Below are 16,894 nucleotides of genomic sequence, written 5' to 3' on the forward strand. Positions count from 1 at the left end.
CCCAGTATCTGAAAGACTGAATGCTGTTTCTCCTGGCTTTTGCTTTGTGTATTAGATTTTGGCTTGTGAGCCCATGTTCAGTGGGAATGCTGGAGGCCGGGGATGACGGCATTTCCTTCAGAGGGGGTTGCACTGGCTTCTGCCCAAGTGCTCTGCACCAGGACCACCTGAAAGTCATTTGCCTGCTTATTGTTTCCTGAATCACCCAATGGCATAGTCAGACTCCAATCTCTCACAGGGCTTGGGTTGTTAGAAAGTCTGTGAATTTTTTCCCCCCTCACCCAGAGAGAGGCCAAGACACTCAAGTGTCCTTGTCACCTCCCTTTGCCAGGGCAAAGGTTTTCTAGTCCATACTTGTCAGGAGGTTGTAGCTCTGTCGTTTTGACTTTCGCAAGAGTCTTGGTTCCAATTTTCTACTTTGCAAAGCCCAGTCTTCTGCGCCCTTTGTGGCTGTAATATCCCCAGCCTTTGGGTCTCCGATATGGGCAACAGCCTGGGCAGTCACAGCTCCCGAATCAGCTTACCCCTCTGGCTTCCAACCCTGGTCTTCAGCCCTTGGGGATTTCCTGTACGTTCCCGCAGGCTCAGCACATGCTTAACAGCATGTGTGGTATATTTTATCTGGCACATCATATCAGGAGAAATTATATCGAGGTATTTTTACAAACGAAGTTCAGTCTGCTGCATTGCCCGAAACAGAAATCTCACCGTGTCTTCAGGCACACGCTTGTAATTCTGGATTCTGTGGTCGATTGTTTTCAGAGGTTCCGTCTTCTGCTCCGAGTCTCCCAAATGCCCTGCCTCCTTTGTTCGGTGGTGTTTTATGGGCCCACACTGCTGAGTTTTGCTCCCGCTCTTCCCTGACTCTCTGGGAACGGCTCGGTCAGCGCAGACAGACAGAGTGAGGGCTCTGTGTGCCCACTCCTGCTGTCCAGCTTTGATTCCCAGGTGGAGCATGGGTGGCAGACTCAGTGTGTGCCTTAGCCCGGCCTCCCGGCCTGGCGCCTCCTGTGAGGCTGCCATGGTGCTGGCCTCCCTCCCCAGCACACGTGGAGTTCGTTCCCGAGGTCTGGGTCAGGGGACACAGAGGCTTGATTAATGTCGCCAGACCTCCCAGGTCCTGGCGTCAGGCTGTCTGTCCATCCGATTGTACAGTGTTACTGTGAGCCTTCATCATGTCCTAGGTCTCCTGGATAGAGTGCACAATACTTCTAACCCCGTGGTGTACCAAGAGAAGAACAGATAAAGACAAATACGGTATGCTCTCACTTATAGTCGGAATCTTAAAACAACCCCAAACAGCCAAACCACAGATACAGAGAACAGATTGGCGGTTGCCAGATGCATGGGGTGGAGGGTGAGCGAAATGGGTGAAGGGATCAGAAAGTACCAACTTCTAGTTACACAATAAACGTCATGGGATATAATGTACAGCATGGTGACTATCGTTAATCAGACCGCATTGTACATTTGGAAGTTGCTAAGAGAACGGACCTTGAAGTTCCCATCACAAGGAAAAACAACAACACACAGAACTGTGACTATATGAGGTAATGGGTGTAAACTACACTGACCGTGGCGATCATTTCACAATGTGTACGAATATGCAATCATTACGCTGTACACTTAAAACTAACATAATGTTCCGTGTTAATCATATCACAGTTTAAAAAATAACAAACCATGCCAAAGGGAGGGGAATAGGTGACTAAGCTGGGGTATACTGCACAACGGAATGCCACACAGCAACGAGCAAAGGGCGGATTATTACCACACACAAGAAAGGGGCGGATCTCAGAGGCGCAATGCGACCCCAAACAGCACACGAGCAACACTCCCCTGTGATGACAGAGGCAGAGATATTGCTCATTTCTTAGTGGGGAGGGCGAGTGTGGGCTGGGAGGGGCGGGAAGGAGCCTGCTTGGAGTTGGAAATGTTCTTTTTTTAAATCTTGGTGGTGATTCCACTGGTTCACACTCACATTCACCAATCTGGGCACTAAGTTTATAAAGAAAGTGTTATAAAATATTCCTAACACCCCTCAAATGACTATAAAGGAGCATTCCTCTACGAGACATTTAAAAAATAACGACCTCAGTGCCTGGGTGCCCGGCTCTCTCCCGCCCCATCCGTCTTCGCGGTCATTACTTTGGAAAGTCTGCAGACGCGGCGTGGTGGGTTCTCCATCTAACCTGGGAGTCATTGTTTCTTCCTTTTATTTGAAATTTTAAGGTCAGTTTATGGAGTTTGATGATGAATGTTATCAGAAGAATATCCTCCTAAAATTATTTTTTTCTCAGAAAAAAAGAACAGAAGATGAAGACCCTCTCAGCATAGCCTCAGACGCCGTGCCATCGACCTGCCGATGGGGACGGGCCGTCGGTTACTCTGATCAGCGGGGTTGTAGCCTGGACCATCCTCCTCGCCCTCTCGCTCCAAGTCACCCGTGTCCTGGCCCAAGGCCGCACGGCCCTCCGCTGTCTGCAGCGCCTCCTGCAACTGGATATCGGTGGGTGAAGATCATGGTCTGTTTTATTTATTTATTTTTTAATATATTTTTTATTGATTTCAGAAAGGAAGGGAGAGTGAGAGAGAAACATCAGTGATGAGAGAGAATCATTGACTGGCTCCCTCCCGCACGCCCCACACTGGGGTCAAGCCTGCAACCCAGGCGTGTCCCCTGATGGGAATCGAACCCTGACCTCCGGGTTCATAGGTCAATGCTCAACCACTGAGCCACGCTGGCCAGGCGGTCATGATCTGTTTTGAATCGCTGTTTCCCACCTAATTACTTTTTCCCTTCTTCCACTCACTTCTTTTTTAATTTCCAAGAGTCCTGCGTCAAACCTGGCCTTCCAGCCTAAGAACTCGTCAGTCGTAATGGAGCGCCATCAAATAACTGCGTCCCGGCTCCTGCTTCCTTTCCATTCTGTAGCTGCCTTTTTTCTTCTGGTTCTTATTTAATCGATTGCATTGGATTTTCTTGCACAGCCAGCACTAAAGTAAAGATCATCACCCTGCGAGGGTTTCTTCTGCCCACAGGGCTTATTTTAAAATGTCTGAGACGTCTTGTCTTCTGGATTCCATCCTAGAGAATATTGCGTAAAAGGGGAATCCAACGGGGTATTTTCCACTGGATGTCAGCTTGAGTGTGGTCTGGACAGCTTTGTCGTTAGATGTCAGAGTCATGGCGAAGCTGGGGGTTCCTTGGTCATTCCAGATAAGGACACTGTCAGAACCCTCTTCACACACCCCCTCACTCCCTTACTGCATCCCAGAGAACGAGAGCAGGCCTGGAGCTGGATGGAGGCAAGGCGAGCAAACCCCAGGCCTCCCCTCACGGAGGTGTATCCACATGGCAGCACGTATCAGTGCTTCATTCCTTTCTACGGCCAAATAACATCCATCGTATGGATGTGTTACACTTTATCCATCCCTCCACTGATGGGCATCGGTGCTGTGTCCACGTCTTGGCCACTGTGAGTAATGCCGCTACGAACAGCTGTGTACGCGTCTTTGTGTGGACGTTGGAGAACCCTCCGCACGTCAGCTTAGTGACCATCACTGGTGATGGCCCGGAATCAGGCTCCCCCGACACGGTGCGCTGGAGGGCACGGCACCTCTGCGCTCAGTCTAATCCCGAGAAAACACCAGACGAACCGAACTGAGGGACGTGCAACAAAATCACTGTTCGGGGCTCTTCAGATGCGTCGAGGTTGTGAGAGACCAGGAAGGTCCGAGAAACTGTTGCAGGTTGGGGATGGAGGAGCCGGGACGCATGCGTGCCGTGCGGGGCCCTCGATGGGATCCCGGGACAGCAAAGGGACATCGGAGGAAACACTAATGAAATCCAAAGCGTGTACTTTCGCCAGGTGTACCCTATCAATGTCAGTTTTCTAGTTTGGGTCACTGAACTGTGGTTGTGCAAGAGAGTAACGTGAGGGGAAGGCGGTGAAGGGGATACAGGAATTACACTATTTTTGCAATTCTTTTAAGTCTGAAATTATCTGAAAATTTTAAAATTAGGAAAATCCATGCAGGGCTGGTGTGGGGACACCTGTCCGAGTGGCCGGCTCCGAGCCCCATCCCAGCATAAGGCAAGCCCGGACCTGTGGGCGGCTCCTGAGCTGTCAGTGCAGGGGTGCCTGGGGCAGGGACAAGGGGCTCCTCCCACGCTGGCTGAGCAGTCTGCTGGACTGTCAAGGGGCCCACCGAGCTGGGGTGGGGCCCCCGGATGGAGAACGGGCAACTTTCCCGGTAGGAGGGGAGAAGGGAGAAACCACGGGCTGAGCCTTTAGTCTAAGGCAGGGCTTCTCTGGGCCACCAACCTACGTGGTGGTCAGTGTCCATCTCTCCCAGCATCTGGACCCCACCTGCCTGAGATCGCTTTTGTTTTTTCCGTCCCACAAGCAAGTGGAGCAGTGGGCCTGGCCCCCACAGTCAGAGGGTGTCCAGTGCCAGCTCTTAGCAGGGTGGTCCTGGGAGAGACGCCTCTGGGGTTACAGCTCTGAAGGGTGGAGGCCGCCCTCCAGACCTTGGGTTTTGTACACACCTCCCCGAAGCGGCCCACACCACATGCCGGGGGGCTTCCCGCCCTGGTGGCCGGAGCCGCTGAAGGCTGCTCTGGGGAGTGGACTGTCATGGCCACCTCGCGCCCCGCTTCCCCCTCAGAGGTCTCCCCTCCTTCCTGGTGCTTTCCTTCGTCCTGCGCCTCCTGGATGCGCTCCCTGGGCAGACAGCTCAGGAAGCTCCTGGCTCAGGAAGCTCCTTCGGTGAGATCCAAGCCCGTGGCCACCGGGCCTCCAGTTCCTGGCCCCCTCAGCCTTGGTGACAGCAGGGAAGCCCGCCCACCTGGGAGGCCAGCCCCCTCTCTCCCCGTGGCAGTCCCGCCTACTCCCCTCTCCGCCCTCCCCCACCCAGCACCCTTTGCACAGAAGCTGACATGGAGCTAGACTGCTGGCCTGGGAGCCACACGTGGGCAGGGGCCTTGCTCTCCTCTGACCGCAGCCCCTGGCCCGGAGTTTCCACGGACTTGAGCTAATTCTCTCTCCTGCAGCAAGCGGTCCGGGGGTGGGGGGGCCGGGGGGGACCACACACACACATATTTGGTGTCATGACCTCAAGTGACTGGGCTGAGCCGGTTCTTCGGGTGAAAGGACCCACAGGTCACAGTGGTGTTTGGTCTGAAGAGGAGAGAACCTTGTTCGCAGCAGCTCTTTGAACTTCAGATCCTGGGCTGGTAAGAAAGTTCGGGAAGCACAGGACCATTTATATTCAAGGCAGCAGAAGCCCAGAGAATAGGGCACTGTTTAAATCTATCTTGTGATGGATACTGTGTTGATCCACTCCATTCCTACCCACTCTGCACTCCCTCCCTCCTGGCTGGGCCTAGGGCTGGCCTCTCGCCCCCTGGCCTTGGCTTTGGGTTTAACTAAAGGGAGAGGCATCTGGAGAGGCATCAGGAGGGTGGGAGGAGGCCAGGGTATTCCTCCTCCAGCTCCTGGGGCCACCCCACTGCTGGAGTCCCCCCACAGCTGCAACGTTGGCCCCATTCCAGTCACAGCCCCTCTGCTTTGCCCTTTGGGCAGGAATGGCTCCCAGAGCCCTTTGCGGGTTTCCTTAGTCCTGTCCGCACTGGCACACACGGCCCTTCCCTTCAGGCCCTGTCCCCCTTGAGGCCCCACCGCTTGTCCCGGGACCTGCGATACAGCTCCTGAGAAATGGCAGGTGCTCCTGGACCCTCAGCTGGGAGCCTCGAGGGCCTGCTCCGTCTTCCGGCGAGGCCACCTCAAGGGCAAAGCCTGTACAAGGACCACAGAGCTGCAGACGCTGACTGTTCATGCGACCTACAGACAGCTGGCGGTAGGACAGAACTGGCTCTGAACTTGAAAGTGTTCTCCCTAACTCAGCAAACTGGTGTTGGCTGACCCATCCCTATTTCGCATATTGGGGGACTTTTCTTGCAGGCCCACTTATAACTCTAAGAGGTTCAAGTTCAGACCTCCGCCTCTCAAAGAACTGCTGCAAACAAGATTCGTTCAAACCCAAACCAGGCAGCTCAGCCCCGGACGTCTTCAACACCAGGCCCTCTGAGGGCCTCACCAGCCATTCACACTGAGACAAATCGGCAGGCAGCCCACCAGGAACAGGACGGAGACCAAGTCCTGGCACCAGCGTGCCCACAAGCTGGGAGAGGCTGGGGGCCAGGGCACCGACAGAGAAGCAGACACGGCGCAGGTCCTGGACCTCAGTCACAAGCTTTATTGTCTCGAGCATGGACTTGCCACACGTCAACAATTCCACTTCGGGGAGGGAGGGCGTGGGGAGGACTTGGCGGGATGTGGCTGAGGCCACTCTGGTCAGAGATGCTCACTGGAAATCGCTTCTGTGACACCTGCCCCCTGCAAACCCGTCCGGGCTCAGCCCTCCGGTGTGGGCCTCTGGCTGTTAGTAGGCTAATCAGCGCCTCCTTTGGGGGGAAGCTGCCTGAATTTGCTGAAGAGTAGCATTAACTCTGGGTTAGGCCACTACAGCATCGCTCCTAGACTGTTGTTAATAAAACAGCATGCGAGAGCTACCAAAAGCCAACAGGGAGGGGGAGGGGGCTGATGGGACAAACTGGCTGCCCCCACGATGGCAAGGTGGTGAGCACCACCCACCTGTATCTGGGAGCACTTGCAGGCTACCTGGGCTGCTCCCTGGGCAGGCTGTGTACCCGTCCTGGTGCACCTTGGGAACGCCATGATGGGGCGCTAGGCTCCCCTGTGCCCCCAGCAGCGGTGCTGGGGCACAAGGCCATGGCCTGTGGGCCCTCCAGCTCTAGAGGTGGGCACTGCTGGGCCAGAGCTGGCTTCTCCTGCCACACACAGGCCTGGAGAGACTCACAGGGCTCGAGGGGAGGAGGTGCTTAGCTTTTTCTTGCCAACTACATCCCTTGCGTTCTCTTTCTGGAGACAAGGTTTAAAGGCTCCGGGCCGGGGCCTGGTAAGATTGAAAGGGGCTGTTGGTACCTGTGCATCCTTATGCCTGTGCCTGGCACACACACCCCTGGACACTCACTGCGTGTACCTGGGTGTGTGCCAGGTTGCAGGAATGTCTGTGGTGTGTGCGGTCACTACCTTGCCTGGCTTGGGGCTCAGTCCTGGAACCCAAGTGTGTGCACCTGTGTGGCCTGAGCATGGCTGATGCAAACACCCCACCTGCATGGCCGTGTGTGACCCCTGTGAGTGTGCGTGAGTCAAGGGTCAGTGGGTGTATACGTCAGGGTGTGCACAGGTGCACCTGCAGGGGGGAGGCCCGGTTTTGGAACAGCTCGTCAGCCCAGGGGACACCGAATTACCGACCAGTTAAAATATGCCTGGGCCACTGGTCTGAACTCCCCTGCAGCCACCCTGCCCAGCTCCAAGCCAGGTCGATGTGGGGGTGAGGACAGGCTCCCACTTTCCTAATACTGTGCTCCTGGCCTTGGCGGCCACCCTCTGGCCAGCAGCTTGGAGTTGTGTATGTTGGTATTGGGGGGAAAGGACCTTGCACCCCAACACCTTGAACCTGGGACTCGCTGGGCAGACAGGCTGAGGGGAGCTTGTACCACTGCTTGAAGGAGGCTCAGGATGTGGGGACAAGCAGCCCTGGGAACTGCCTTGCCGGGAAGTGGGTGCAGAAAAGGGGGTCCTCAGTGGCTCCTGAGGCCCGGACTTCGCTCCTTGGTGCCTGCAAGGAGACCCTGGGCCTCCTCTGACCTTTCCTGGGACCACGGCTCTGGGACCCGAGGGGGACCCTGGAGAAGGAAGGGAAGGAAGGGAGGGTAGGGACGAGCTCAGGATGGTCCCAGGGCAGCTCGTTCTGGGGAGAGGGCCTGGTCGGATAGCCTCAGCCTCCCCCAAACACGTTCCAGAAGCTGCTGGGTGTCCGGGCGTCGGGGCTGCAGGTTCCAGGGCTGCAGGTTCCGGGCTGTACCGCTCTCTGTGGAAGTTCGTGCTTGAGGAAGCCTCCTGGTCCGGCAGGGGGTTGAGGGTGGGGATTGTCCAGACGGTAGGTACATTATTGTTACAAATACTGTTCTTGTCTCCAAAGTAACAGTCCTGGCCGCTGCCTGGAGGGGGCGCCACTGGGGCAGAAAGGAGTGGCTCCGGTGTGGACGGGGCTGCTCCATGATGGCCCTCAGGGTCAGTGCTTGTCCTGGAGAGAGCAAGGGCTTGATCAGCAAGTGTCGTCAGGAGTGGCAGAGGGGAGGAGGTAAAAAAGGAGGGGCTGGGGAGGAGAACCCACCGGTGCCAGGTAGAGGGAACAGCATGGGCAAAGGCCCTGGGGCAGAAAAAAGTCTCTTTGCTGACTGTTGAAGAGTGGTGAGATAGGAGGGAGGGTGGGAGCTGTTAGGGGAAGTTGAGGAGAAGAGGCAGGAGCAGGTGGGTGTACAGAGCCCTGCGTTCCTGTGTGGAGGTTGGATCCAAGAAAATAAAAATTGGAGGTGAGACTCCAAGCCCTGGTGTTCATGTCTGCAAACTGGGATGACCCCTGTGCCTCAAAGGGTAGACGAAGCCACACAGGGCTGGCTCTCAGCACCCTGACACTCCCCCCTTACAGCTCTGTGCCCCACCCCACCCAGTTCTCTCCTTGGCCCTTGGCAGATTCTATGTCCAAGGTTCTCCTATCTCCAGGTGAGCATGTGTGCCCAGGGGTTCTCCTGTCCAGGGTGGAAGGAAAGTTCCTCCAGCCTCACTTGCCCAGGGTCACATAGCAAACCAGGGGCAGAGCCAGTGCTGGGCTCTTCCCACCTACTGGGCTGGCACCCGGGCCCCAGGTGGGTGCCTATAACACTGTGGGTAAAAGCAGGTGTTAACTGTGGGGTGGGGCCACCAGGCACCCTCTTAAAACACAAGTCACCCTAACCGGTTTGGCTCAGTGGATAGAGCGTTGGCCTTCGGACTGAAAGGTCCCAGGTTCGATTCCGGTCAAGGGCATGTACCTTGGTTGTGGGCACATCCCCAGTAGGAGGTGTGCAGGAGGCAGCTGATCGATGTTTCTCTCTCATCGATGTTTTTAACTCTCTATCCCTCTCCCTTCCTTTCTGTAAAAAAATCAATAAAATATATTTTTTTAAAACAAAACACAACAGTCAACCAAAGACATGACAATGACAGAGTCACAGGCACCTTTAGGCCCATGAAGTTCTAGAAAACCAATTTTATACCCATAATGTTAGAAAACGTAGGCTTAACAGAGATTGCTTAAGGAAGAGAGAACATGCTGATGTTTAAAATATTCAGTGGAAAATACAGGAGGTGAAATTGAATATAGTGTGAGACTTACTCTATTAAAATGATGTATGTGCTGCTTTGCAACCATCACAGTAAAGACTGGCTGAGGCCAGAGTCATCCCCGGATGCGAATTCCAGGGGAGGGGTTCAGTGAGAGGGTATCCACATGGCCCTACAGTCTCCACAGACTGACTGTTAAAGAGAGCCAATAACTATGCAGTGGAGAAATCAGATAACTCCTGGACGAGGTGATCACAATGCACATCAGGAGGGAAGGGCAGATGGACATCATGCGCCCAGTCGGGATGCCGGAGGACACGACATTGACGAAGTGTTCCAGCCCGAGATGCAGGACCTGGCTCAGATCACGGGGACCCACCAGCAAACCTCAAATGAGGAATCTTCTATTCAAAAAAGGGTGGGGGGCATGCAGGAGGCAGCTGATGGATATTCCTCTCGCATCGGTTTCTGTTTCTCTCACCCTCCCTTCCTCTCTCTTTAAAAATCAATACAAATATATATATTTTTAAAAGGAGTGGGGACTATGTTTCAAAAATGTCAATATCATAAAAATCAAAGAGAAACTGAGGACATGTTCCAGATTAAAGGAGACTAACAAGACATAACAGCTAAGTGCAATAAGCTGACTTAACCCGTGATGTATCCTGTACAGAGGGGAAAACGGATATGGAGAGTAGAATGGATATAAATCTTACATCAACGTTACGTTTACTGAAATTGATAACTGCACTGTGGTTATGTATAATCATGTCCTTTTACTCAGAAAATACAGAGCCAAGTGTTTAGGGCCAAGACATGCTATTATACTGAAATGGTTCAGAAAAAAATTACAGGCATTACTACACACACATCTACACATAGAGCAAAAGATGAAACAGACAGGGCAACATGCTTACAATGCAGCGTGGGAAAGGGTAGATGACATGCCAGGTACTATTTTTATTCTTGCAGTTTTTTGGTAATTTTGAAATGATTTCCAAATAAAGTGAATGTTTACACACATGCATATACATATACACACACATATAACAGCTTCTCATTATTCACAGTAGTTATGTTCTATAAAGTCATCACCTGCGCTGAATTACCGAATACCGAGCCATGGCTCCAGGTGGAAATATGGGTTTAAGTTCCCTCAGACCTCTGATCAGGACGTTTTAGTCAACTGATCCTACATAACCATGTTTTATGTGTGATTCTGTGTAAAGACATCTTACTTAACACACGCTGTTGACTCATTAACAACTCAAGGCCAACAGGACAGCAGGTCTTCAAATAACATCGTTTGTTATAATGGTGACGGTGACGATTCTTGGCCGGGACCACTGTCTGTGTGGCGTTTGCACATCCTCCCCATGTCTGCGTGGGTTTTCTCTGGGGGCTCTGGTTTCCCCCGACATTAAAGACGTGCATATGAGATAAACTGGCGTGCCTACACTGTCCCAGTCCGCGTGGGTGTGGGTGTGGGTGTGGGTGTGGGTGTGGGTGGGCTCTGTGATGGAAGGACGTCCTGTCCAGGTGGGTCCCACCTTGTGCCCTGAGCTGCTGGGAGAGACCCAGCCACCTGTGACCCTGAACTGGAATAAGCAGGTTGGAATATAATGATCTTACCTATTTTTATTCCTCTTAAATATATGTAGAGCTCACATTTATTTCAATGTTTAATATTAGAAGTGTTTGGGGTCTTTATTTAGAAGTTGGGTGTTTTTGTGACCAGAAATATGCCATGGGAACTTAACTCTTGTTTATATCAATTAGCCAATCGTAAAACTGGTTTTGTTATATGTCATTTCGCTTAGAGTTGCAATCTCCAAGAACCCACCAATGATCTCAAGTGAGGACTTACTGTAAAACTCATGCCTGAACAAAGCTTATTTATTTATTTTTCAAATACATTTTCATTGATTTCAGAGAGGAAGGGAGAGGGACAGAGAGAAACATCAATGATGAGAGTTACTGATCAGCTGCCTCCTGCACGCCCCACACTGGAGATCGAGCCTGCAACCGGGGCATGTGCCCTGACCGGGAATCGAACTGTGACCTCCATGGTTCATAGTTCGACACTTGACCATTGAATCACATCGTCGGGGCTGAACGAAGCTTATTTAACACACAGATTTTCTTTGCAGGGCACATAGCCATCAGTTGGGGGTCATTGTAAACAGCAGAAATCACCAAGTAAAAGCACAAAAATGTGAAAAAGGTGGCACTAAATAGATTTCAGAAAGGACACGTTTGCAGTATGAGAGCTGGAACAAGAAGGGAGAGTGCAGCCTTGTTACCTCTCGGCTGGGAACATGCAGGTCGGGCAACTCAGATTTTTCTCTGCTCTGCACATGTCCATAAGTGACCACAAAATTGTTGCAAATATTGATTTTGGGGTTATAAATACATTTTAGTTGCAAATTTGCGAATATGGAATCTGTGAATAATGAGGCTTGATGGTACATATACATGTGTTCACATACACACACTTAGGAAAGTTCAGGAAGGCTGCCACTTACAAAAACACTTACCTTGGTCATCTCTGAGTGGGAGGGCTATTAGTGTTTTCTTCTTTATGTATTTTTGTTTTTTTCTCAAAAGTTTCCCAAGGGGCATGTATTACTTTATAATAAACACCTTTTTAAAACAGGGAAACAAGGTTAAAAAGCAAGAGGAATTCTGAATCAAGATGGACTGCATGGGTTCCTCTGTGAGAGACTCTATTGTGAAGCCTTTGCATGATGCATCTTTGTTTGTATTTTTGGTGACTTGTCAGGTTCTGTTCTGCCTGTGCAGAGGGAGTGCCACGGTGTCCCCCGGGACCAGAGAGCTCCTTACCTCTTGTTTGTGGGTCTTGTCTTGCTGGTGGATGCCGTTTGCAGAACCCGAATTGCCAATGGCCTGTAAGAGTCACGGGCAGATGCTGAGTGAGGTTCACCAGACAACAGTTCCTCGTTCGTCCACTAGATGGCAATGTCTTCTTGATAGGATCCTCTCGGGCTCCAAACTGATCAGAGCTCTCGGAATGGGGGTCCCAGGACCCGTAGACCGAAGCTCTCAGGGCAAGGTTGCATTTCTCCCCTTGGTCTGAGACCCTCATGGCAAAGCCATGTACCCTTGGGCTGGGGCTCTCAGAGCACATGCCTGTGTCTCCCCCTAGACCAGGGTTCCCAGGATAGAGAGGGCTGCCTCCCCCGAAGACTAGGTGTCTGAGGACAGGGCCACCTTCCCCTGCAGACAGGGGTTCCCAGGATAGGGCCCTGCTCCATGAGGACACTGCCCACTGGCAGCCCAGCCCTGGCCCATGGCTCACCGGGGACTTGTCGGGACTGCTCCTCATGGCCTCCATGAGCTTCTCCACCTGCTGAGCCTGGTCCAGTGCATCCCGCAGTGTGTCCTCTGTGCTCATCAGCTGGTGCTGTAGCCGCAGGAGCTCAGGTGCTGAGGACGGGTCAATGAGGGAGTAGCGCCTCTGATCCGACAGCGACTTCTCTTTGTCCTAGAAGTGGCCGGAGAAAGGAAAAGCATGCGTGAGGGTGCAGTGTGCATGTGTTAGGGGAGGGTGACCTCCTCCAGGCAGAAAATTCTCCTGGCCCCACCCCATCTCTGGGCCAGGCCTGAGCATCATGGGGATGTTCCTCAGGCCCCCCTCCCTCACCTGAGGGTCCCCACTGAAGTAGGCTCTGTCAGATGCTTCACATCCTCCAAGTCCCCAAATCCAGACACCGTCCTCTTTCCTTCTTGATTCTCCCTACTCCCTCCACACTGTCTTGTATGGGTCCCTCCTCTTGACCGCCAGACCCCATCCTATAGTGACTTCTCTACTCCTCCTCCCCTACCCAGCAGGACACAGCTGCCCCACCCATGATGGTCTCTGGAGACACACCGCCCCCTTCTTCCTGACATTCATGTGCGAATCCCCCTGCAGGACCCTGAACAAGGAGCTGCTTTCTGGTTGATTACTTAGCTGGGCGGGGAGCTCACCACCCTGCATAGCCCATCTTACCTCTGGATAGGTCAGATTCTTAGACAGTATCCTTTGCATTGCATCACCTAGACTGCCACACGGCAGCCAGCCACAATGCCTGCAAAAGCAGCTGCCTGTGACCCCTCCACGAGCTACATCACTGACCCTGTGGTTCTGGGGGATTGTGAATTCTCGGAGGCTGGGCGGTTCCTGGGATGGCTCCAGGAGGTCACCACTCTCCTGGCCTGACAGCAGGGCAGCCTCAGTCCCACCCTCGCATTCCCCTGCCCCGACATACCAGCCCAGTCAGCTTTTCACGAAGGCCCCGGATGTCATCCTTGAGTTTCTGCTCCTTGATCCGCCACTCAGCCTTGTGGACCTCACGGCTCAGGTCCCTCTCGGGCCCTGGGGAGTGGCGATTGGCTTCCAGCAACAATACCCGCAATTCGTTCAGGCTCCTGGGGGAGGGAGTTGGGGGGCGCACAGAACAGCTACAGTCACTCCCACATTCCAGCTATTTGCCAAATGCCTAGAGACGGCCACTCTGATGGGGAGACTGGCTATTAAAACAGCACCTGCGCCAGAAGGGGCCAGACTGGAAACATGAGGCATGAAATCATGCAACCACAGCCCAAGAGGGACCAGGATTTAGGGACGGAACAGCGAAGAGGACTTGGCCTTTCCTAGAATGTTTTTAAAGTTGTTGTCTTTTAAAAGAGAATATTTGTTTAACTAAAAAATTAAGCAAAGCACACAAAATATTCATCCAAGGGCACCGATGAGGCAAGACATTTTAAATGGCTGAAATCAGAGGAGTTTTCTTTCCTATGTCAACCCTTAACCAGCTGGCAGTAGCTGCCTGGAATACTGTGATGAGGATGATTCTCAGGCACATCCAGGCTCTGCGGAAAAGAGTGCGGCAGTCAGTGAGCGATGTCTGCAATGGGCACAGGCTGAGAACAGGACACACTCCTTCTACGCCTTTTCCCTTCCCTGCAACTACTACAGAGGAGAGGGAAACTCCCTCACTAGGTGGCCATGGGTAGTTGAGAACAAAGTGGAAGTCCACCGGTACTGCCCCTTTCCTCCTCCTTCCTGCTATGGATGTGATGGCTGGAGCTCCAGCAGCCACTTTGCAACCAGGAGGAAGAGTCCAAGAGAACCAATCACTTAGCACTGATATTTTTAGCTACTGAGCCGTCATCCATGGCTACTCCCAGATTTCTGTTCTGTGAGGAAAGTAAATTTCTACAGGTTAATCTGCCAACGCATTCCTAGCTGATCTTCCACTCCCATCCTTAGCATCACAGGCACGTGGAGGAGCTCATGGTGGCCTGCTTCGATAAAGGAAGGCTTCAAAGGAGAGGGGCTGAGAGCTAAGCCTCGAGAATGGACTGGACAGAGTGAGATGTCCAAAAAGAAGAAGGTAGCAATTGAGTAAGTGCTGAGGGACAGAGGAGGAAATGAGCCTGTGGATAGCAGGAAGACAGACTCCCCAGAGGAGGCAAGACTGGGCTGAGCACCGAGAAAAAAGATCTGATTTGGACAGGGAGGATATGGGGGGCAAGACAGCAGTGGAGCCTTGACGGAGCACCGGGCTGTGAGTTCATGCTGGGAAGGAATGTTCCCCAGCTGCACCTGTCTCCCTCCCTCCTGGGAAGGGCCACATTTTCTAGAGAGGTGCTAAATTTAAAGCAAATCTAGCACAGAAACTCCCAGTGTGTCATCAGACTGAACAGCAGGGGAAGGGAAGAGACACCGTTTCCTTTATAAAAAGGTGCTTGTACTTTAACAAGATTCCTTTCAGTCGGAGGATGAACCTCAGATGTTTACAGGGGCTGGCGAACCATGCCCATAAGGGGGTGTGAGTAAAATAATGAAGAGGGTGGAGGACTGGGGACACGAGACGTCCCTGACCACCGAGAGCGTGCAGGCGCTCCCCAGCAATGACTGGTTGTTACTATGCTGGGAGTCAGCCTATTGTTGTCAGAACTTCTGGAGAAATCTAGATTTTATGTGCAATCTTCTGATTTTTTAAATGCTCATCTAGGTGTTTTTCCCCCCCTAAAGCCTCATATGGGTTACACAAACCATGTCGATAAACTGGAACCAAGTGGTTCTCAAAGTGTGACATGGGGAACCCTCAGGGGTCCCCAAGACCCTTTCAAGGGGTCCATGGGTCAAAACTAGTTTCACTATCATTTCTCATGAACATACAATGAATTTTTTCTTGGGGTCATGTAGCATATTAGTGATCTGAAAACAATATTAACATACATTCTTTTCTAACTACAAATCACGTAAGGCCAGATTTTCATAATATGCTTCAACTAAAACAACAAACTGCAAAGACTGAATACAAAATGTTAAACAATGCCCCACTTTTCATTAAATATTTTTTTTGTTTTGGAAAACAGTTACTTTTTATCAAAAGCATGTTATTTATGGTACATGCAATTGGTTTATTATTTTTAAATGAGTTCATAAATATTTTTACATTCCTCACTTTTAATTTCTAATATGACAAATATAGAATAAACAAACACAAGCTCCTTGGGAATCCTCAATAGATTTTAAGAGTTTAAAGGTAGCAGTGAAGACCAGGAAGCTTGGGAACCACGCGTCTTTCCCGTAAGTTCTGCTTGGAGAAAGCACTGTGTGAGGGAGGATTCTGAGGCCTCCCCTGAGCCTAGAGGAGAGCACAGAGACCCCTGGTGATGCCCGCCACCTCTCCTACCCAGGCCATCCTCGCCCACCTCTGGAGAAGACTGGCTAATGTCAGGTGGGGTGAGGGTCAGGCAGAGGGAAGGCAGCTGGGTGGCAGGCCCGGCGGGTCTGAGCACACTGCCCGCTACGCACCGCTCCTTCCTGAGCAGCTCCTGGCTGATGAGCACCAGCTGGCCCGAGGCGTCGTGGGTCTTCCGGGACACGGCCTCCAGCTCGGCCTCCAGGCGCCGCTTCTCCTTCTGGAGGACGTCCACCTTCTTGTCCCCCGACTTGCACTTGCTCTCCAGCGCTGAGGGTCAGCCAGCAGGAAAGAAGGGGGGGTCAGGATCGCCGTGGGAATCTGTCCCACCAGAGCGCCCGGGCAGGGAGCCAGCTTTCTCGGAGGATGGCGGGGGTGGGGGGGTGTTCACAGTGACACACTCCACTGAGTGGGTCTCTCAGGTCCTGCAGAGCCGGGCAGCCAGGGGCCGAGAGAACAGCCACAAAAAGCAGACCGGGACCCCAAGCACAGAGCCCGGGCCCTGTGGTGGTGGGAAGCAGTCCGCCCGAGACAGGCCCGGCATTCCACTCCTGCCTGAACAGGGACAGGCTCTAGCTTCACCTTTGCCTTGGAGGAACTGAGGTCAGCTGACCTTTGTTGGAACCAATGGTATGAATCCCGTGTGAATCCCCCTGCAGGACCCTGAATGAGGCCATGGGAACGTGATGGGAACTGGAGAGAGGCTGGGTGGGAGCCATTTCCCAGCACAGGGGCCATCTCACAGACACCACCACTGATACTGTGGCGGACAAGAAGCAGGGCCAGTTTGTCACCACGTCACAAATTCCAGACGCCCTGCCTCACCCCGGGCTCCCCCTGTCCTCACTTCCCCTGTGCCTTGCTCTCTGTTGCAGCCTGTGCCCTTCCCCCGATTCCAAAACCCTGGTATTTCCTCTA

The 16,894-nt window shown here is 52.7% G+C and overlaps 1 protein-coding gene across 7 annotated transcripts in view; it reads right to left on the minus strand.

Annotated features, from left to right (window-relative positions):
* Positions 1 to 6,238: 6,238 nt before the first annotated feature.
* Positions 6,239 to 16,894, minus strand: part of CLIP2 (CAP-Gly domain containing linker protein 2) — a 68,355-nt gene continuing 57,699 nt past the window's right edge. For 3 of the 7 annotated variants that reach the window (XM_006088232.3, XM_023753461.1, XM_014455374.2), the window contains 5 exons: positions 16,090 to 16,246; positions 13,529 to 13,688; positions 12,577 to 12,762; positions 12,102 to 12,164; positions 6,239 to 8,178 (listed from right to left, as the gene is read on the minus strand). In XM_006088232.3, the coding sequence (XP_006088294.1) occupies positions 8,167 to 8,178; positions 12,102 to 12,164; positions 12,577 to 12,762; positions 13,529 to 13,688; positions 16,090 to 16,246 (578 nt within the window). In that variant the 3' untranslated portion in view covers positions 6,239 to 8,166. Of the gene's footprint in view, positions 8,179 to 12,101; positions 12,165 to 12,576; positions 12,763 to 13,528; positions 13,689 to 16,089; positions 16,259 to 16,894 lie in introns of those variants that run through there. The other 4 variants (XM_014455376.2, XM_014455378.2, XM_014455377.2 and 1 more) reach the window with 4 other exon arrangements.

Source organism: Myotis lucifugus, unplaced genomic scaffold (genome assembly GCF_000147115.1).
Source record: "Myotis lucifugus unplaced genomic scaffold, Myoluc2.0 scaffold_45, whole genome shotgun sequence".
Lineage (NCBI taxonomy): Eukaryota > Metazoa > Chordata > Mammalia > Chiroptera > Vespertilionidae > Myotis > Myotis lucifugus.